Here is a 24067-nt window from a genome sequence, read left to right on the forward strand (position 1 = left end):
AGAGGAGTTCATCGCGTCCTTCTCAGCTGCCAGGGTTCAGGATGCCCAGGTTACTGGCAGGAAGTTCACAGCATTCTGTTAAGAAGGATGGATTTTGCATCTTGCTTTCTTCCCTAAGAGCTACACAAGCGTGTCCCTGGGCATAATAAGCTGGAGGCTTGATTGAGTACAGCACAGCTGCAGAGTGCTGTGCATGTATCACTTTCAAAGGCAGCAAAGCAGGGAAACCAGCCCTTGAGTACAACTGTTTTGAAGCTTAATTTGCTCTTGTCCTGAAGCAAGAACAGAGCCAAAGAGAGTAAAAATAGCTAAAAATGTTGTTAGCATGATGACAATGATGACTAAGCTCATACCAGATATCCCCACTCTCTTCCCACACCCATTTCTATCACGTTCTGAGCTCCTGATGGCAAAGGTATGCAAAAGACTTGAGACTACTGCCCATGTCAGAAACCACCACCTTGATCTTGTGAAAGTTACTATTTTTAAAGGTACTTAGAACTGCTAACTGCAGCATTTGCAAGGCCACAAATAATAGTATTCTTCTTGATAGACTGTACTTCTTTCATGCTGTTGCTGAGAGAAACAGGTTGTTTTTTTTCACTAAGGAATCTGATTAATATGTCATGCAAACACAACATCACTAGTGGAGTCATCCATAACAAACAGAACACAATTGTTAAAACTTTATTTCTTTTAGGCAGTCTAAAGGAAGTTAACTTATCTATTTTGTACAGTGTGAGTCATTATATAGAGCTGAAACTTAAGAAATAGAACAATAAACAAAACATCCACAAATAACCAACTCTGGCAAGTTTTCAGATCAGAGGTATTCATGTAAGACGTGAATGTGATTTTATTTTAACTCAAAGGCAAAGGGCACAAATTAAGAGAGTTGGGATCAGAGTCAAGAACAACTCTGTATGTTCTGCCTTTATTTTCAGTGAAGCACGAACATGGTTTCCTGTGCAAACCAAGCTAATCTGCCAATCAATCAGTGGTAGTTGCTCTAGTTGCTCACAAACAGATGCAGAACAGAGTTTGGTTCTTACAAGACTATTAGACTCGGTAAGAAAGACTCCAGCTCTGTAACTTCTGACTGATGACCATCCTGTGTTCTGTTCAGTGCTATTTTAGAGAAAAAAATGAAATTATCTATTTATATTAGCTTTTCGGCTATCCTTACCTAAAACCATGGTTAATTTTGACATAAAATAACAGCGCTACTAACTGTACTTGGTAAAAATTTGGATGCATTGAACTAAAATCTCTTGAACAAAGTAAGAGTATCCTTGGCGTTACCTGTCGCAGTAACTCCTCCTGACGCATCCGAATTCGCTCCCTCTCCATCTGGATTCTCTGGAGCCTCAGCTTCTGCTGCTGCTGCTGCTGCGTGGTCAGCGTGCCGGGCAGGGCCAGCAGGGCAGGGGGCTGCGGGGGGCGGCTCTGCGGCGGCAGGGCTGGGCTGGGGGGCAGCGGCACCGCGCTGTTCACTGCGGAGACACGACAGCTCAGCCTGCCTGGGACTGCACTGACACTGCTCACTGACAGCACTAGAGGTACTGCATTTCAAATGACTGAGACAACTACTCCAGCTGGCAAGATATGCACTAGCAATTGCTTAATAAATGATTGTTAATGTTCCATGTGTATCAAACAAGAAAGCTTACAATATAGCGAATATTTATATTCATCCTGGCACGTTCAAATATTTACTTAATGATGTAGTAAATTACATGCAAGGTTTTTGTAATTGAAAATTCCTCCACAAATGTGTATATATAAGCAGTAAGCTAGTAAAACTGTTTTCAACTTAACATTTTCTTTATTGACAGATCTAAATTAATTATTGTAAGAATAACTACCAGCAGATTAACAACTGGAACTTTATCTGTTAGGGTATTCAGATTTGGAAATAACCCCATCATTAATTCCCCACCTTTGGTAGGATATTCCCAAAGTTCGGCAGGGAAAGAACTCCATAGATGGCAGGTGAAAAACAGGACCTTTTGTAAGCAAACCTGAGTTACACCCAGGTAAACCCTTTCACTTGCTGAGAGAAGGCTGCTGCTGAGCAACTTAATGCGCTTAAACTATTAATGTTATTTAAATCAACATCATCTTTTCTGATCAAATTCAGAATCTATAAATCAGAGCAGAATTCTCAGTAGTATGGACATTTTTATTCATAGAACTTCTATGAAAGAAGTTGCAAGTCTCTGTGTAGATCCACAGTCAGTCTGGTGCCACCGTGCCATAAAGTTAAAAGGCACCTCAGACAGCAGGTATCACTTGCTTATGGAAACAGAACCCTCTAGCAATGTTTCCCTCTCAGTAACAGAATTGGGAAAAACAGGAGGAAAATGAGACAGAGAGGGGAAACTGCATAGCCTCTGTTAGTACCTGCTTTAATTTTTGAGTCAAATGTATCAGTTCCCAGCAGTGCAATCCAAAAACCATCCAAAACCATGGAGGGAACTGTTCCCTCTTTTCCTTCCCCATCTTCATATTTCCAGTAAAAAACATACACAGTACCTAAAGCCAGTCTGGATTACAAGTGGGAGCCATGTACTGCTTTAAAAATTAATTGACATTTCTGCAAGGATTCTTTCACTTAAGGGGCAGCAACATAATTAACAGAGCTCTTACCTTTTAACAAGAATACTCCAGATAGTAAAACACTCTCTAGAAGAGATACAGTATTTTTCTATCCAAAGGATAGATTTTTATCTTCCTTTTTATCTTGCACTCCTTGTTCTTACCAAGTGAGAACTAAATCTCGACTCATTTCTCAGTCTCAAAGACCTGAACATATTTATGCTGTGCCCATGCCTGACCTTGGAGGATGTCACAGAACATGTGATTGTAAGAAATGGGTTGATTTTAGAGCCTGGATCAAATGTGTGATACCCAAACATTTCAAAATGCTGAACTTCACTCACTTGGCCAGTTCCAGGTTAAAATCTTTATGCTAGACAGTCTTCTGTCAGATCAGGAACTGTCTTGTCTTTCTGCAGCTTCAGTAACACTGGTGTGCAGGCATTCAGCCAGCACAAACTGCTCTGCTGTGTTTGACAGAAATATTCACATGTGCTCCTATCAAATCTGAATTAAATTTTTCCTCTGGGTGATCCAGTATCACACAGGTCCAGTATGTAGAGACTGTAGAATCATATGATCATGCAGTTATATGATATTTTAGCTGCAGTGGCAAATCCATCTCAAGAAATAATCTGAGTTAAAAGCAGTCCTTTCCATGGAGTCAGCCTATGTGTGGGCCACAAACAGCTGTACTCACACAAATGACATCACACCATCCATCATCTCTTCCAGACCCAGCTGTTCACTCCTGCCCATATGCTGCCCTTTTACTGAGCTGAAAAAAGCTGAAAAAAATTTTAGGCAAACTAAAAAATTGCTGGGAGATAAAAAGGTGTTTTCTGGCTAGATCAGTTCCCAGCAAAAATAACTGGGTAGCCATGAAACTCCTTATGTGCAACCAATGTAGGAGTCCGGGTGGACTATCACATGCAAATGATAGAACCAGGCAAAGCTAAGTAAAGATTAACAGCCCGTACGATGTGTTTGGGATGCATTCAGGGTTAGGGCTTGAACTGCAGGAATATATTTGTCATGGCTATTTGTTGCCTTTGCTATATAAAATACTCCCTTCTTCATCATGTTGCATCACAACTGAAATTATACATGCAAGAAGGAAAAGAACGAGACAACAGGCAAATATGGAGGAGTACTTCTCCCTCCCCAGTAATCCTCCAAGTAATTTCTTCTCATGGGGACAGGAAAAATATTTTGGTCTAGTGAACTTTATACCTTGGAGTAAATTACTTTTCCTTCAAGCAGCACTCTCCACTGTTACATACTGTGAAAGATGGAAATGTTAATGGTTAATGACTCAAAACATTCACCCATTCATGGAGGCTGCAGGGTGCTTTGCTCAGGCCAGTCTGCATCCCTCAGGAGGGAGGAGGTGAGTTTTTGGGTGTGTGTTGGTGATTTGCACAAGACAGAGGGGATGAACACCCACCACCAGAGGCTACAAGCCAGGCTTTGAGCCAGATAAGAGGCAGACCCTGTGGCGACAGGATCATTTTATCATACCAGGTGCTTTTTATCATACCGATTGTCCTCCCTTACCCAACTCTCTCAGTTGTAAAACTCACCCTCCTCCCCTGGAAAGGTCACATTCACCTGGGACATTCACATGTAGGCTGGAGGGTTTTCATCCCTCCTGATGGGGTAGAACTGGCTCAGCAGCGCTGGCATGAGAGGCAGCTCTCATGTCTTAGAACGTGTCAGAAACCATCAAAGACCCCCAAAGTGTCCCCAGACTAATTTCTGATGCCTTTCACCAGAGGACTGAAAGCTTCCCCTGCCCGGGGGAGGTACCTGGGTGTTCCCACCTGAACCTGAGCATATTTTAACCTGTTGTACTTTGTGTTTTGGGAGCTTCCCTTCTCCCCCCAATGGATCAGGAGTGTGACCATCACTTTGACTGACAGACATCGAAATTGCAAAAATCTGGTCTCATTGCTGGATCCATGGGTGGTGAGATCGTTCTACTCTAATGCTTGCTGCTTCTTTCTTTCTCTTCCCTTATACATTTTCTTAAGTGACATTTTTATGCTTTCATATTGCTATATTGCTATATTACTATAGAAAATAATAACCAAAACAGCTACATACCTGCCTTCCATTGCAACCAAATTGTTCTAAAATGAACCCTACATATATATATTTACACACACTGATTGATAATTTAGTGTTGTTTCGCTCTAATCCACCCCAAGGCATCTATTAACAAGAACCAGGGTTACCCCTCACCTTCTGGGGCAGGTTGTAACACATACCATCAAAGAACTACAGGAAGCTCAGTACAATGAGTAAAGTCAGCATTCCCATGCCTTGAAACCAGGACTATAGAAATTACATCACACTGAGTCTCCTACAAGTCAAGTATTCCATAAAGATGTAATCATATTTCTAAGAAACAACAAAAATCCATTCTACTCCCAAAGCCAGTTACTTGTATCATCTGGGTTAACTAAAGCTAGTTAGGGCACACTTTTGCAAGTTTGAGCGCAGGAGATGAACAGTGTAAGGCAAAGACGGAGGCAGGAGCCATCCTCAGCCAACTCTACCATCTGCATTGCTTGGTTCTGCTCCTCTCTGTCAGCACCTTTCTCCTCTGAGGTTTGTAGGTTTCAGTCTCTAGACACAGGTCCATAGAAAAATAGATCTGTTCAGAGCTACCACTCATTGGAATGGCTCATTGATTTAGGTCACAGAGACAAACTTGCTGAAAGTCATTTGAACCCATGGACACCACATTTTCCTCCAGAATATACTGCTTTAAGGAAAAATAGGATTCAGGTAGCTCTTCATTCAGTTTGAATGCTTCCATAACAACCCAAACTGGAGAGACTCAGAAACACTAAGTAAGGAGTCATATATCTGTGCTTTCAAACAAGCACAGATAGTTTTGTTGAGGTATCTGGGTATTTATGAAGCCTAACTTAAAATGCAACATTAAATTGATATGGTGATTAATTTTTTTTTAATATAATTCAAAATCAGTCTATAAATACAGAGATGCTAAGGCCCAGGGTTTGATCCTACCAACTGCATAACAGCATCATTCCACTTGAATTACTCTTGAGTGCAATCACAATAAAGTCCCATAAGCAAATTCAGGACATATGAGGTCTATTTTGTGAAGTCAAATCTAGTTTTTGGATGTGTGCATGCATACATAACATGCACGTTAGGTTAATCTGGCATAGCTCACAATAAATGCTAAATGGAAATAAGAACAGTATAAAACACAAGACTGTTAGGTGATTCTTTTTCAGTATCTATTACAGAAAACACAATTAAACCAAAACCTGGGGAATTCTGCAGCACTTCCCACAACAACTGCTGCATTCAGCTGCTCTAAAAATACATCCTAAGCGTCAAAATACTACATGTGCAGTAATAAAACAGCTGATTCTGGGAACTAGTTGGAGTAATTAAATCACGACAATTTGCAAGTGCTCAACAAGTGAGCCTTCAGTTAATGTGTTAAGTGTAGGGCTTTTCCTACACCAGCAGTTCACACATGAACACATGGAACGTGTTCTCTGCCAAACAGCCTGTCCAAATGGTGCCTCAGACATCTGAAAAGCACTGCCCATCACCCTCCTGGGGGCTACTGGAGCCTGGGCCATATGAAATGCAGCAGATTGTCTCCAGTTTGAAACTCTTCCACAGGACATACCACGAGGCCCAGGACACACTGAGCACAGAGGTGAAGTGCTTGCCCTCTACCCTTGGCCAACAGCCACCCTGCAGCCACTGCATTTTCCTCAGCACAGCTCTTGGCCCACATTAGGTGATTTGAGCACTAAAAAGCCTCCATACAGTTTGTGCACCAGCAAACGCCCGCAGGCAGCAGATAAACCCTTTGTGTGTGTGGTGTTTCCCTCACTCAGCTCCTCTCGCTGTGCAGAACCCGCTGACCCACCGCCTCACACCAGCAGCAATCAGCAGTGGTGAGCTGGAGGCTGTGTGTGAACTGCAAGCGGGGTCTCACACTCAGTAACACGTGTCCCAGGACGAGAGAGGGGTGCAGAGTGTGCTCCTGGGGAGACACAGGATGGGGGAGAAGCTCAAAGAGCTGTTGCCTGCAGAGGAGCAGCAGCCACAGCCGGGCCCGACCCCACTCTGCAAACACAGAATCAATAATGGGAAGGTCTCGCTCTGTACACAGAACTGACCACAGAACATAAAGAAGACAAAACAGTGGAAAGATTTTATTGCCTCACTGGGAAAAGTGTATAAAAATGAATGGGACAGTATTAATGGGAATAATCCCCAAAAGTAATACAGATGGAGTAGATATACTACAGAGACAGTAACTCATGGGTCCTCTTACTTATGAGAAGAGCCTCTGATTCAAGACAAGAAACATCCACAGAAAGGAACACTGTGGCTCTCAGGAAATATTGTTTCTCATAGTAAACTGATCCTAAAATGTCTTTAAGCACCAGGGAAAATCTAACTAAAATATACAGAAAAATGAAGAATGCTGAACAAGCACATTGGTTCCAGTTAAAGGAGCTGGGAATTCAAAAATGGATAGGCTGACTGGGAATGTGGCCTGGCGACCATAGGAAGGTAGTGGTGAAAATTTTCATATTGTACACAACAGTCCAAGACTGTGAGGAACAGAACCACTTTAAAATTTTTGGTGCCACAAAACCCTTGGGCACCTCATAGTTTTGTGTAAACGTAGTGTTTGTTGGTATCAGGCATTTCCAGTGAAAAAGTCTGCAATTGCACAGGCAAGCCCAACGCTTCTGATATTAAGCAATCCAAGGACACTGTGCAGACTCCTGACTTAACCAAGACAAATTTCTTCCTGTTTATGCTGCTAAGAATAGCATCCAGCATTGATATCCTCCAGATAAGCCAGGAGTGAAACACAGTGAATTTTCAAAATCTTAACTCTATGGTTTGTTCAGGACCCAGATTTATCACTGATGCAGATCAGGCCCAGCTGCATGGACCAGGCGTGGACTAGTCCTGGGCTATCTCTAGGGCCAGTCTGGGTCTAAAAGCAGCTTTTTTACATGTAGATAGTGCAAAGCCCACATAAAGTCCATGAAGTTGCAACTATTTAGTTCACATCTCAAGCTAGACATATGTAATTTTGTTTTACCAATTAGATGAAAAATGAAAGAATGCTTTTATTGCTTTTGTTTGCTTTTAAATTAATAATGATATTCTAGTGAATTTGGTTTCTTGACATTGTAGGGGACCTTTCTTTTGACTTTGCTGGATATAGACTAAGCGAGGATTATTTTGTGGGCAAGGGATTCTGCAAGTTGCAGAAGCCAAAACATGCAAGTGTAAATTATTTCTGACATATGCATTGAACTGATTGTGCCAACTTTTATTATTTAAGTATCAGAAGTGTCTGGATGTAACTGTAGATCTTTCTGCTCTGTTTATAGGCAGCCCAGAGCCGAATTCAGATAAACTGGTCAGCACCAGGTATCACACAACACAGTCTGATGAAAAACAAATGTCTACAGAGGTTAAAAAAAAAAAAAAGAACCCAGCCATATTATAGTTCTGACTTAGTCACGACACTGTGGAGAAAAAAAGACTGGGCTGCCCTCCTTTTCTCTCTCCACTTCAGCCAACAAAGAACTGCTTGTTTCATTTATTTCCCAGAAACAGCATTAGCTTTCCAACAAGGTCAGCAAAAAATGCTGCTTTTCAGTTCTGGTGCATTTTGTTCCAAAAATCTGTAAAGTATTAAAGCAAAACGTTGCCCTATCCCAGTGCACAGAGACTCCTTTATTCAGATTTCTGAGCTGCAAATAGCTATACAGAAATTTCCCAACAGTTTCAACTGTTAAGTTCTGTGATATTCACATTTAACTAATCTTTCCCATCTTCAATGACTTAAGCTTAAAAAACCCCAAACGAATGACCTGCAGGTGCAACATCAAAGCTATGAGTTAGCAGGAAGTTATTTAAAAGATTAGAGATTTACTCTGCACACACTTTTAGCAATAAATCAGTAAGAATAAATAATGGTGGGGGCTGCTTGAGTGTTGACAGCTTTAATGCTAATGACTAATTATTGATGACCATTAAAATTTGAAATATTTATTAAATTACCTTTACTTTTGTTTTGTGCAATCGTCAGCTTTTGCATTTCATTCACTTTGAAACTATGGAAACGACCCTCCACTCTTGCACTGGCACATGTTTGAATTACTAACCTTGAGGGGAAATGATTATACCAACAGGAACTTCTTTGTGTCAAAATTAAAAATTACTAGATTTTGAAATAATGCCAACATCTCTCTTGAACACATCAGATTTACTGCATAGTCAGTTGCTGGTTTAAAGGTGTGTGTCCTTTGAGACACCTGGATTTAATTTACCTGGAACTGAAGTTAATTCCTACTAGTCTCTGGAACTATTAACCACTGTCCTTAAAACATAAATAAATTACTCCATTTGAAATCTGATTGATAAATTACTTGTTAGAGGCTTTAATTGCAAACAACCAAAACTCCTTCATTCTTTTGAGAGCTGCATCACAAAACTCTCATTCCCACAGAATGGGCAAGTCCCCTACAACGCTTTCAGGTCTCCTGTAAGTAATCACCAGCAGTAGGTGCCAAGATTATTCATGCCGACCACAAACAAGCTGTGTTTGCTTCTTTCAGGATATCCAGTAATTAAAAATGACCTGGAACAGGAAGCCTTTTCACTATGCAGGTGGTGTGAAGGTACAGGCTACACGGAGGGAAAAACGTTCCCCTCAGTGTCACAGATTTCTATCCAAATTTCCAGCCAACGCAAACCAAGCCTTGCAAAATCCAGACCATTTCATGGATGTTAGTTAATACTAAAATACATACCACCTGGTTTTGAACACTTTGGGAGTTTCTGCATTCTTACCTCCAGAGACTGATTTTGACACAGTAACTAAAACTGCCTTCTATCATCCTTAAACAATAGTAGCTACACCTCTTTTATCACGGCAGGATATGGAAACTCTGGTTCATGTGTTTATTGCTCCCAGACAGGATTATTGCATTGTTTTATTGCTTGGATTTCCTATCTGATTTTAAAAAATTAAAGCAGAGGCAAAGTGCTATAACTCCCAGTTAAAGTACCATGAGCGATACAGCTGAAAGCTAAACTTAGATTCTTGGATGATATTGTGTTAAATAACTAGCTGTCAGTTTAAGAGGCTCTTCATAAAAAATTCTATTGTGCAATACCTGATGTCCTTCATCTTAGAGAACCAGTGATTTAACAGTGAAAGTCATGCCTGCTTGTATCACTTGGGTCATGCCTGCTGGGGGGTCTTGGCAGAGGTAAGATTCTCTTCTTCAGTAGGGAAAAACAAAAATCAAATAGTTCTTCACCTGGAGTTTGATACAAAAAGTTAGTGTGGTTGAACTCTCAGGATCAACACATACACTGATACTAAACAAATTAACATCGGGCTTTCCACTGTGTTCTGCCTGAACTGCTTGATCTATAAAATGGAGATAAATATTATCAGCTTCTACCAGATATGGATCATTTTGTTTTAATTTTCTTATACTCTATATTTACATGTGATCTGATCAGGTGAAAGTGCAGTGTCAAGTGGAAACTAAAGTATATGTAGCACCCTTCTCCCTCTGCCAGACATTCTTCTCTGCTCTTAAGTGTGTGTGTGTGTGTTACACATTCTGATGCTGATGGTACAGCACCCATTTCCTTTGTGGTGCCAGTCTCCTCCCTGATGAACACATGAGAACTACACCAGGACCTTCTCCTCTGTCACAAAGGATTTCTGCACCTGCGTGCACAAAGCCCTGAGCTCCTGCTCTGGTGCCACTGCTGACCTTGCTTTCAGCAGGAGGCCAGGTTAGAGACCTCACAAAGCCCCTTCCCACCTGAGATGTTCTGTGATGGACACAGTCTTAACTTGTTGTGCAAGGTCTCAGCTGTGTGGAAACTCATCCAGCTGCTCTCCTTACCTCAAAACAGGCATCCTCACCTTTGTGAGCTCACAGCATTAATAGTGATCTCCCAGCAGCTGTCCCTCCATTCAGTACACTTCATAGAGTCCACAGGTTCTTATCAAACCCCTCTGAGGATGTCACTAGCAGATAACTGATAAAACAGCAGCACAGAGATAAAGTAAAACAATCTGCTCCAGAGTACAGGAACATTGGAAACCTCAGAAACTATAACAATAAGAATATTTATGATTTTTTTTCCCTGAAAATGGGCATATTAATGAACTTATCTTGACAGAACCTAAGAGAATATATAGTTACGAGGTATTACGTCAGTGTACAGAATTAAGAGAGATCCGGTACATTTTCTGAAGGCAGCATTACCTGGGCCAACAGACACTATGCACTAAGATCATGATTTATGAGTTGTGAAATCATCCAGTTATCAACCATCATCATAGAACAGCCCCAGTCAGAAGGGACCTTTCCATACTTACATGGAAAATAATTCATCACGAGGGAAAAAACCAGACAGGGTAATAGATGTCCCAGTTCTAACACATAAGGGACCCATGCAAACACAGTTCTACTAATTTCTGTGCTCCAGCCCTTGTCACTCCCTCCCTGACAGTCAGGTCATGACTGCAGCATTTAAAAGCCCTTCTGCCCATCAATCCTATCTCTGTGCACAGTTTGATGAGTCACAAAAGTTCTCCTGTGTACCAGAAGGGGTAAAGCCAGGTATATCTTTCTGAGATTGCTGGTCCTCAACTGTCCACTGTGAAGAGAGGCCAAGGGGATGATGGGGGCCAGGCACCAGGGAGTGTCAGGGACATCCCACCCGGCTGGTGGCTTGAGTCAGACCAAACACCCCTCTTAACCATGGTTTCTAGTTGGATAAATTGAAAGCCCCTGTCCACACCCTAACAAACTCAGAGGCATTTCACAAAGTGGCAGAGTGCCCAAAACTCTCAAACCACCAAACTCTGGGCACTGCTTAGCACACATCTCAATCCCTCACGTGGGCAGAGTAACTGTGCCTCCCAGCCTGCAGCTGCTGTTTGCTCCGAGGCCCCAATCCCACCTCCGACTGTGTCCGACGGGGGTGGGCCACTTCACCCACAAGTATTCTGAGGTTTTTTGCAGATAGTCTTTTCTTTTAGTATGAGCTTTTTAAGGAACTCACATATCAATTCAGGTTAAATTCTACAGAAAACATAAATGCCATTAGAGGGGTTTATTATTTTACGTCAAAGTAAGTTGCAAACTGTTAAATTGGAAAACATTTAAATGAAGACCAGATTGTGCTCACCCACTGGATGAAAAGTACGATCACGAAAGAAATCTCTTTAAAACAGTTTGAAGGAAGAAAGATGAAAATAACAATGGATTTGAGTGTTGCATAATGCAGAATAGAGAAAGACTACAAAACAAGCAGCATTTAATTAAAAAATGTTGCAAAAGAAACTTCTGTAAGATCTTATTTTCCCCCTAAATTTTGTTACACATAGCTCAAAATCATTCCTCACAATCTTCTTACACCAGGGAGTGCCATGAAGGCAGAACAGCATCTGTAGCTCGGACTCGGGCACTCCCACAGGAGCCTTTAATCAGGGAGCCTTAGCTCGCTGCACTGCAACTGCTCTCCCCTTCCTCCTGGGCACAGGGAATCCCTGGGAATTCGTCTTCCTATTCAGGGACCTAGACCTGATGCCTAAAATAAGGGTGTACAATAACCCCTCCTTCCACATATGGCCCTTGTGTGATGGGCGAAAATTGACTGGCAATAGATAGTTAATACCTTATCAATCAGCTGAAAAAGACTCTGTTTTAGAATGGGCAGAAAATTAAGATCTGTGCAGATTCAGCATCACAGTCAATGTGATTTCTGAAGTCCTTATGAAGACACAAGAAATACAGTGTTTCTGCTGGTTCTCAGTCAAAGGCTGATTGTTTCCCCTATCGTTGCCAACAACAAGACATACAGTTAAAAGATTCCTATTGATGTTGTATTTTCCTTAGTATATACATCTACAAACTGTCTTAGAAGAATAACAATGGTAAAATGTTAAGAAAAAGCAGACTGAACAAGCCTGAATATATGGTAACCCGCAAGAATATGCTTTCCATCTCTGTGACAAATTTCCCTTTTCATTCATGAAACTGCACTGAATTTAGTGGTGGTGAGTAAATAAGCACAGAAACTTGCCGAGCGAGCTGCATCAAAGGAAGAGATCGCTTCTGATGCCTTCGTTCTATAACATTTAAAAGGCAGTGCTTTAAATGTTAGTATGAAAACTAACACTGGTGAAGTGTGTAGCTTCATGTATAGCTCATGAATATACAACATAAAACCACAGTAAGAAAAAAGGTAGAAAAATACAGCAGTTTTTTAAGATATGACTACTAACTTCAATCAACCTTCACCATGTGCTTTTGTATGCCTCCAGCACAAGCATACTATGATTTGGTATCACTAAGTCACACTCTGTGCTTTGATGAAATGTTTGTGCCTTTGTACAATACCCAGCAAATATTGCTGAAAGCAGTTTATAAACCGAAGCAATAAGTTGTACAGAACAGACCACATCCTCCTCCTCTTCATAAGAAATAAAGCAAGGAAAACACATGTGTTAGTAATCGGAAGTGCAGACCAGTGTGCAGACCTGAAACACTTAGATCCTTTTTTTTTAAGTGGCACATCTTCAAAAGAAAAACTTCTTTTAATTCCTACAGTACAAAAAAACCCGCTAAGGCGAAAGACAGGTGCACAGACTTCATTTGCTAAAAAGTCACAAAATGAGGGCCGGAAGAGTGGCTTCGCTGGGTATCCAGTTCCCCCTTCTCCTCTGATGTCTGTGGGATGTTGGCACATTGACTTCTGGCTCAGGGGTCTGACTGCCAGGCCAGCACTGCTCCCTGCAGCCCAGAGCAGACCCAGGAAGGCAGGTTTAGCAGTAACACTGCTGGCACCACAGAGCAGCAGAAGGGCCCTTCCTTTTGGCTATGGCAAATTAAAAATAGACACATTCTACTTTAGTGCTGGAAACTGCAGTCACATGTATTTTAAACTGCCATATGAAGTATTCAGAGGCTGCTGTGTTCTGTTCAGATTATTGCAATCTTTCTGTGTCATTTCTGTGTGTATATATATGCATATACACACACACTTTCTAGATTAAAACTTTTAAGATATATTTTTCATAAAATATTGTCACAGTGTGTTCAAACAGGTGGACTGGAAAATCAGGGACTGTGATGCTGAAATAATATGATGCTGGAAGTGCTACTCAGCTGTGCAAACAGATTTGCTTGCTCCCAAAGCATCACAGCATGCCTTTGAAAGCCACCGGAATGAGAAAAAGTTCACCAAGACATATTGACAAAATGTTTTCTTGATTAAACAAATATGGAGACTCTGTAAATTTCTACATACTATTTCTAGCGGGAAATTTAATGACAGATCTGAACCACTATGCCAAGGACTCCATAAATACCTACCAAAAAGTGGAACTTCATCATATATGTATGTGAAGGATGCTGAATGAAATAGAGTCTGCATTTGATGTGACAGATTTTGAAGTCTGTGAAAATGCCCTTTTTGGGCACCTGAAGTCCCTTCAAGAATAGTCTCTTCATTAGGTGTACACTTTTATTTCTAACTCTTTGTATCTCAAGTAAGACCTTCCTCTAAAATTCAGTATACATGTATTTTATACAGGATTTGGTTTTGATTCACTTCCACTAAGCAACTGAGGGGAAAAGCGTGCTGTACACTGTCCTGATTTAGGGCATCTCCTTTGTTTTTTACCTAGGGACAATGTAACAGATGTCAACATAAGCAGAGGAGTTGGTGTGAACAAAAAGCCCACTGTCCTATTCTTACCTCTGGGCCACTCCAGCACTGCTATAAACAGTGACCCACACACAGCTGGTTGGAAGCCACAGCAGAGCAATTGTTTCACCGTGTGCTGTGACACTCTGCAGACACCCTAACCTGTCAGATTTTACACAGGTTTCTTCTGCAGATATCCACCCTCACTTTATGATTTGCTACTGCCCACTAACTCACAGAACATAACCAACACTCTTACTGCATATATTCCAGCAGGGCAGGGGTTGAGAGAAAGGCAGAAGAAAGAACTGAAGTTAATTACCTCAGAAGTCAGCCTAGGTGTTTCTTATAAATATAAGACAAAAGTAAATATGTATATTGCACTACTTCTATTGGTGACCATTAGCAGACAAACATTCACCATTTTCCTGGCATGTGAAGAGACATGCCCTGATTAACCACACTGCAAGTGAATAATCAAGAAATCATGAGATCGACTTACCAAAAATTAACCAGAACAAGAATCTGCTGTGTTTTTAAGACTACCTATTTGACACAGTTTTGTGATCTTGAGCCTGCAAGCTCATCCATCTGTTCTCATTTTCTTGAGCAGTAGAAAAGTTAAAGCTAAAGAAGTGAAATATTAGGGAGTATTGGTTTTTTCCACTTATATACTTTCTTTAAAATTTTCAGGTTTAATGGCTTTATTTTCACTAAGGTTCACATCTGGCAATGGCAGACTAATGTAAGTTGATTAAATTTACACTTTAAGTGCTAAACAGGAATATCAAGGGAATCAGACCACTTATAAAAAGTTTGTAGGTAATTCATACTGAAAAACAGACTTTTTGCAAGTTGCTTCCAATGCAGAACCTCATTATGCAAAAACCCTACAACCATCAAAAAACTACCAAGCAAACCATCTACATCCTCTGACCTGAAGAAACACAGAACTAGCTGTGAACAGGTCATCCAACAGCCTGGACGTGACACAGGGCTTGTGAGGGCTCTATACCACCTCAGAATGGAAAAGCACAGAAAGAGCTTATTTTTTTATGTTTTCTATGTTTAATACTATATCAAAAATTTGTCACAGAGGCTCTAAACTAAAATGCATGAGATTTAGAACTTCACCTCAAACAGTACAAATTCACTTGCTGCCAACTCTACAGAGGGAAAATTAAGTAAATGAAGGGGAAAACACACTGTTAGGTCTGACAGCAAAATCAGAGCTACCTTCTTGAACCAAAAATTACTTTGATAAGCAAATCAGGAGAAGGTGTCTCTCCTATCTCTTTTGTGTTTTCAGAGAGATGTCATCCAGTACTCACTGAGATTTGGCTGAGACATTGCCATGGGCCTCTGTGGCACTCGTGTGGCCGTGGCTGCAGGATGATGGCTAACGTGATTCAGCGGCTGGTTCACAGGCTTTCGAGGATCTTGCCATGTTGTAATTTTTTCTATGTGACTGAGAAAGAAAAAACACAAGCTTAACAAAATTAACTCAATATATTATATACAAAGTTAGGCATAATGTCATTTTTTTGCTTTTCTTATCCCACATCTGTCTGCCTTTCTCATCTCACTGTAACCCACTTGAAATTATCTATTATCTGGTCATTTATTTTTTGCTTCTGATCTTCTGCCCCTGCTGTTTTAACTCCTTTTGCCCTACTGTTGAATAATTACTTTTCCTTGAATAACTGGTGAATTCTATTGTGATACTGAAAATCTGTAATACACTCATCTTCCAGATTATTCAATTGTCCAAAAGTTTTTTACTCTTGTCCTACCAGTCTTCTTCTACATACTCAATATCTGGCCATTCCTCACTCAGCAATACATAGTTGTCTTGCTCTGCGTTTTGTAAAGGCAAGTGTTTGTCTTGCCAAATCCAACTGCTTTGTTCCTTCCTACACCATGAAAACTAGTCTGTCTGTATGTCTCCAAGAATACAGAATATGTTCCCACTATCAAACCTGGCAGATGACAGCCACCTGACTCATGTGTAATCCCCAATTTCTCTATAAAGGCACTAACGGATTTTATTGCAATGTAGCCAGCAATGTACCTGCCCCTCCAGTAAGCAGACCCTCATGTATGTGTATTACCCTGAAAGCAATGGATTTGTGCATAAATCCACATAGATTTTACAGGAAGATGACTATAACAATGATCACTGTAAAATATTTTTGACCACAGAATTCAGTGGGGAAGGAACTGTGGTTTTGTTGCAACTGAGAGTTAACACTGAAATGCATTTGTTTTGAAAGAAACTTATCGGGACAAGGATTTTAAGGATCAGTGTGTAATTCCACTTGAAACAAGAAACAAGAAAAGGAACTGTGTTAAAGAAATCAATAGTCTGGTATCTATTAAGGGACTGCCTGGCTCCAAGCCCAACCAACTAACCAGGCCATGGGTTACTGTCTGTACTTGGATGGGTTCTCCTCTGTTAGTTTTTTGTTAAAAGTGTCTTTAAGAAGAACATGTGAAGAAGAATAAAAATTTAAATATTCTGTGTCTGGAAAATCATTTCAATCCAACTTTCATGAAAGCAGAGTGTAACATCATCTTTACTGTGCTCAGTCTTGAGCTTGTAATTGCTTTTGCTGACACTGGTGGCATAGCTACCACTGCTGTCACCACTTCACACCCAGCTGATAACCAGAACTATTTCACAAGTAAGTTTCCATGTATATTGTAATGTATATCTCAGGTATTACTAAAAATAATGTGAATTACAAGCAGAGAAAAAAAAAGGAATGTAAATAGAAAAAAGTGTCACTGTCTTTATTTAGTCTGTAGTCATTTTCTTTTTCTAATATTTTACATTTAATATACAGTTCCCAAACCCTAACTGAAGATCCCACTTTCAAGTCAATGCTTCTAAGTTTCTAAGCTGCTGAGTCACTTCCTTTGTTCACAGCTTCTGAAGTATTTGTTATCATTCACAATGAAACCACTCATCATTGCTTCTCCCTAGCATTAAAACACTTTATTCTCCCCTCATTGTAAACCTTTATTATATTCCAGCTTTTCTTCTTTTTACTTACATTTCAAGTACAAGAATTATTGTATATTGTGCATGAAGCCAAAGAGCCCCAAACTTTAACGCTATCTTACCTCATCTATAATATTTAAACAGAGAGAATTATGTAAATATGCAAGGAACTTTTATTACTTGCTTTTATAAGATTCTTTTTGAGGCATAGTCAAACATATGAAAAAGCAGCCCCAAACTCCATATTCAAATTCTCACTTTCAAGTTTTTTATGAGCAATTTTTGCACTTCTTATTATATATCCTAGTGTCAGAGTAGGCCATTTCTCAACAAGGTCTTCATTCATAAATAAGCAGGACAGGAAAGCAGAGTTAATCTTAGCTTCTATTTCTGCATCACAGATGAGATGATGGGGGTCTCCATAGGCAAAAAAGAAGTTTCCATGTTCTCACTGAAATCTGGGAAAGTTAAATATTTACAACCCAAAGGAGATACACAAGAATCTGTCAACTCTGATGCAGAACGTGCTATCATAACCACGGCCCCAACTGCCCAAATCACGGCATTCCCACCCATAATCTGTGATGCTCCAGTGGCAAATTGCATCCCAATGGTGGTCCCTCATCAGAGAAAAATTAAAGCAAAGCTTGGATCTAAACAGCTGAGTATTTTACTAGGACTTTGTGATTCTGTTCCATCTGTTGTACCTTAGGCTTTTGTTAAATGCCTCCTGTTTGGGTGTCTGCCTCCTGCTTTGAAGCGTCAATGTTCTCCAGAATTTGTGCTGCTGCCATGTCCTGCATTTTTTAACTGCGAGGCTCTAATCCCCCACTTCCACTGCAGCTGTGCCAAGACAGCTCAGTGAGTTTAAATTAGAAAGCAGCAGCATGAAGGACACGAAATGTATTTCAGTGGCTTCTATTTTCAGACTGGTTTTTTCCTAGTACTAGGAAATTCAGAGCTACTCATCTAAAAACGGTTTAAGGAGAACTGAGAAGAATGAACAGATTATTCTGTAAGTGCACTCTCACTTGAAATAACACAAATGAAGAGTCTGCCTAACACTGTTGAGCTTCTTGGGGTCCTTTATTAGGGCTTGGACACAGGGACTGAGTGTGGATTTTGGGACTGAGCCACATCACAGTGAAGCTGCTGTTGCTGAGTGGGGCCTGGTGACTGAGCAGCACCCAGAGCCCTCACGCTCTGACTCAGGAGCCGCCCCAAGGGGACCATGATCCCACTGCCCTGGAGCAGCTCCAGCCACCCCCTTCCAGCTACCCTGACATTGCCAAACATTGGGAAATCTGTTTACCGCTCCTGGAACAGAGCCAAAGCATTGCTCAACCTTCTCTCTGTCCCTCTGCTCCCCGTAAACAAAAACAGGACAAAAAGGAAGTGTATCTGAAGTCAGAGCCCACTCACAGTGCTCTGGCACTGTCATGTGGCAGATAGGCCTTTATACAGATGGCAAGTTTTTTAAATTCAACAAAATTACCTCGGGGCCAAAACATCCCAGTCTATTGTCTGAGCTTGCTCGTGGTACTGCAGTGAAATTTCTGGGAAAACGACAGCCAGAGCCAAGCCCCACACTATTCCAGTAACCACCACCATGCAGGATCCAGCAGCAAAAGGAAACTGTATAAGCTCACAGAATCTTGGGCACCTGTAAAAGTCTGGTATCATCTACTTCCTAAAAACCTTGGTTCTATTATTCTTTTTTAAGTGACCTTTATGTCTTGCAGTCATAGGCGAGCAAAACTTAATATATGAATAGAAATGATTTTTAGTTTTAGAAACAATTACCCTATGTCCAGGTGTCCACTTCTCACGGAAATTAATGGAATATGTGTGTATATATGACAATGCACTATCAAACTGGGCTAAAAAAGAAAATCCAGGAAAGGGCTGTCAAGGTCCTTCACTATCTGGGATCTTTGACATCGCAGAAGTGAATAAGCTCAAAAGGAAAGACCACAGAACAAATATTCTTTGTCAGTAAACAGGGAATTCAAAAACCATTACTAGAAATGAAATCTACTTAGTACAGTCTCATTTCGAAAAACTAGTAAGTCACAAGATTTCAGTTCACCTAAGGAAAAAAAAACTCGTGAAGTGGCTTTCAGAAGCATGATTTTACTTTAAGGTAAATGGGGGAAAAAAGTGTGCAAGTACTTAGTTCTGTGTAACAATTAAGATGAAAAAAATTACTGTGCATATAAAAATAACCTTTTTCTCTTAAGAAAACCTTTGATCTTACTTCCCTCACACACTTCAAAATTATTTCCAGGCCTAGTGTCTGCTCCTAGGAAACTTCAGGAGTAGAAAGATGACACCCACTGTGTATCGAAAAATAAAAATACTGTTTTGGGCAAAAAAATAACTCACAAATTAGTATTTTTAAATGCTTACCAAGAGTAGTTACATTTATTGGTGTGTTTAGAGACCTCCAGACCCACTGCTCACTACAGAAACACCACCAGCTCCCCAGGGATGGCAGCAGCAGCGGTGCCACTCTTATGCCTCCGTGAGTGCCTTGCCTTAAGTGGTGAGTTTGGCCAAGGGTGGGACCAGGAATCTCTGAAGGAGACGAAGAGAATCAAGGAAATTCTATAATTAGGTGGTACTTCACAGCAGCTTCTGGCAGCTGTTGGAACCGGTGGGAGGTCTGGCTGGGGGCACCACAACACGTAGCAAAATTCTTCCTCGCCAGGCGGTGCCCAGCCTGTCACCCTCAGCCCTGCCCCTGTCCCACCAGGGTCAGCTTGTACCAGCACCTGCTGGCTCTGCAGACCTGGGGATGCACTTCAGTCACTGTCATCCTTCTAATCCTAAATGGAGAAGGAACTTATTGTTCACTAAAAACAGTAGGTGAGAAACATTTTAGATTGCCTCTAATAAAAAAACCTGTACATATGCTATGTTCAATAACCCTTGGATATGGAAAAGGAATCTGTGAATGCTTCTTTTTAAGAATCCTTCACTAAGCACTCTTCTTAATTATTAGCAAAATATTTCTTTGTGAATATTCTGTCTTCCCCATGGCTCTTATATGCACAAAAGAAGGGCAGGACATGTTTCAACAACTGCCTGTCTGTAGCAAGCAGTTGGATCTCTTGCTTTGCCATGCTGCTTCTCCCCTTCTCTCACCATGAACTGGAAAATTTCAAGAGCCAAGTTCTGCTCTCATCACAGCATAAAAAGACTTTACAGAAAATACAGCACTATGTCTTAACATCACGCACTCACCTGTGCATTTGATAACTGTAACTCAGTAAAGTAGACTGCGACAGTTCTCATGATGTGAGAGCTTCCTTCAAACACATAAGGGACAGTCACTTCTACAGGTGTAAAGCTTGAAAATCATGCAATGATTTCACTAGGGCAGCCCAATTTTTATGGCTTGTCACTTGTTTACAGCACCATTAAATGCAAATTTAAGTGGAAATGCGACTGAGTTAAATTATGATCTGAATCACATCCTGTTAAAGACAATGAGCTTCACTCTGGCATGAGCCCACACAGAACATGTTTGGAGAAAACCCTTGATTGGCACTGACAGTTTACATGCCAGACTGTGCAGACAAAGCATCAATGTCATTAGGCTGGCAGTTGTCTCAGTCTTTTCTTTCAGCTTATGTTTACACTACACACAAAAAAAAGGAATGTGAAAAGTTTAATACAATGAACACAGCTAACTCAGTGCTAGCCTCTCTTGGTCCTCTCATGGTTGTGCATTGTGATACCACCGTTAATCATCTAATTACACACTTTTTCCAGAGTGTGCCTGCTTTACTCACTAAATGCATTTCACTATTCAAAGGCTCCATTTCTGAGGTGCTGTGAATTATTTTCTTTAACTAACACACAGCTTCATCCTGTACCTGCTGCAAAATTTTGAAACTCTATTCTAGTGACAGGTGTAATAATCTTTAAAAGATAATGAGTATATCATCACACTGCAACTTCAGAGATCTCCATTTGATTTTGTAAGGCTGTCTCCATTCTACAAATCAGAGGTACAACATATTTAGCAGTGTCCAGTGTTTTCAGGGAGCACTTTGAAACATCTAGGCCCTGACCCTACAAAATAGGTATCGCTTTTGTGCTCAAAACACAGCTTACAATGACTTCAGCCACCACTATGAGTGCCTGGCATATTATAAATCACAGGAAGTCATTGGGGGGTTAGTGTAGGTTGGAGGGGTTCTTACTTTTAAACACATACACCCTTTCATGCAGTTAAATAGAGATAAAAAGCCTTTTTCTTTCAGTGAGCACTAAAACAGATCAACAGAAGATGAAGGACTAGAGCCTTTCTTTAGGCTATTTTGTGAAGATACAATAATTCAAAAAACTATTTTTAGCAAATAATGAGTAAAAATAGCATACCCAAGAGACAACATTCACCACATCCCACTTCATTCCCTTGTAGCTTTATCACCTGTAACAACCACATTAAAAATTATTACTATCTGCAAAACATGTATTTCTCCATTAGCCTGACACTTTCCAACATCATTTAAAAAAAAGCTGATAGGGCTAGTTCTCTTCCAGGTATGCAGAGAAGACTGCTATTACCTTCTTTCTCATACACACAAGTGGAATGTACATTTATTTTTAGAAGGGTCCCATCTCCTCTAAAAAGACATATGAGAAATTATGAATTCTTCTAAAGAAAACCTGGTGATGGTGCTACACAAGAACCAGACAGGATAATTTAGACTACTGGTGTCCATCTGGTTAGCTAAGGACAGACACAGAGTGTCTGGCACCGGCCTGTGCCCAGGGCCACGCTGTGGGAATATGGTACAGAACATGGGTCAACTTGGCAAATGGGCAAGATGCTCCTTCCGTGGGACAACACTGCGGGGTGGGAAAATCAGATAGATACAGTATATTTCCTGCTATTTTGCACGGTGCCTTGACATATTGAAGCTTCTTGATGTTTCCAAATGTCCGAGGCAGACCATGGGACACTTGGGCTGTTGGAAATAAAATTTGGTTTAAAGTCTGTTCTATTTTTCTGCGGTTCTAAATCACAAATGATTCCTGAGGCAGTTTCAGGTCCCAACTGAATCTCAGTGGATTACATTAGAGCCCAAAGCAGGCAGCCTACACTGGGCTCCCTTGGCCTGAGGGCACAGCTGCTCCTCCAGGGCCTGCAGTGCCACAGTGACCTGGGTGAGCACCTTGGTTAAAGTGTTGAACCTGCAGAAACAAACCCGGCTGACTGTTTCAGCTACACCAACAGATTGATCTGCCTGACCCTGCAGCCCCATGTGAGTCAAAACAAATCGGAGAAAAATATTTGGAAAGAAGGACAGGGCCAGGCCACTGCTCTCAGCATGCCCTGCAGTCAGGACGAGTCAACTGTGAGACAGCTGGGATAGTGTCAGCCTATTCCACAGTCTGCCCTGTCTTGTGATTTCTGACGGAGGAGGGAAGAATGGGAGAGATTAACAAAAATCTACAGTGGTATTTTTTACACCAAAATCAGACATCAAAAGACAAATGCTTTATTGAGGTTTCAGTATAAAAAACTTCCCTCTCTGAAAAGGAAGAACTTTGCCCATACTTTGGGCACTTCCAAAACACTCACTGGCACTTTGGAGTGACCTGGTGGAGCCAGTCCGTGTCCACAGCTGTTGCAAAAGCACTCAGGGTGCTCATCCCACTCCCCCGCCCCTACGCCCATGCCCCGACACCTCGAAACAACTGGTGGCACAGCCACAACAGCTGTTCAGCATTATTTCCCAGCCTCAGCAATTTAATTATATGCTGACATTACTCACTGCTAATCAGGAAGGCAAAAAATTTTGCCCTATTCAAAGCCATCATGTCAATAATATTTTGCAAAAATCATGCACACAGTATATACACGTGAAAGGAAAATACCGATTAGGCAGAAGAGCTTAAAGCTGCATGCTGCATGCTACTGATTCCATTCAACAGTTGCTATTCAACAGTTGGAAAGAATAAGAACTTATCATTCCTGACATCACTAAAAACACACAAACATAAAATCCAGTATCTCTCAATCACTTCTCCTTTAGAGTGCGGAAATTAAAAACATTTAACAGTTCAACCACTCATTGCTGTGGGAGCTCCGGTGAAGCTCTGCAATATACTGACCTGAAGGTTTAGCTACTCAAATTCATGGCACTTGCTTTTTCAGACACCAATAATGTTTCATGAAAATTTCATGAAGCTTTAACAAGGAGCCATAATGTAATTATTAAACTGACTGAACCACGGACTTTGTTCTCTAATGCATGTTCATCATCATCTCCAATCTTCAAGCTGGAACATTACATCTGTATTTGCATATTTATTATCCTATGGTAAGTAACTTCTTCGGTGAAAAGAGTTGCTCTTTCCCTGAATTAGTTTCAGCGTAATTTGCTACTGAGAAGAGAACTTTGGGAATGTCCTGCTAGCTCCCCTGTAACTGACTGATTCCATTGTTGGTGTACACAGAGGCCTTAAAACACATTAAACTAGTTACACAAATTAAAACAAAACACCCTTTGAATTCTATTGAGAACTTAACCTTTAGAATTTGGATGAAATCCCAAATCTTGGGAGACAGAAAAAAAGGTACTGAATGAAGTTATTATATAGAACATTCTTAAGGGATTTTTTAATGTATACACTATATAATGACGATAATGCATTTGTTTACTCGAT

General features: G+C 40.8%; 1 protein-coding gene across 1 annotated transcript in view; it reads right to left on the reverse strand.

Moving 5' to 3' along the window:
• WWTR1 (WW domain containing transcription regulator 1) overlaps window positions 1-24067 on the reverse strand; it is a 51207-nt gene that overhangs the window by 8824 nt on the left and 18316 nt on the right. The window contains exons 2-3 of the mRNA XM_051782226.1: window positions 15708-15844; window positions 1303-1493 (exon numbers count right to left, since the gene is read on the reverse strand). Coding sequence (XP_051638186.1) covers window positions 1303-1493; window positions 15708-15844 — 328 coding nt within the window. The remainder of the gene's footprint in view (window positions 1-1302; window positions 1494-15707; window positions 15845-24067) is intronic.

Source organism: Manacus candei, unplaced genomic scaffold, assembly GCF_025592945.1.
Source record: "Manacus candei isolate 608988 ecotype Guabito, Panama unplaced genomic scaffold, ASM2559294v1 h1tg000015l, whole genome shotgun sequence".
NCBI classification, from domain to species: Eukaryota; Metazoa; Chordata; class Aves; order Passeriformes; family Pipridae; genus Manacus; species Manacus candei.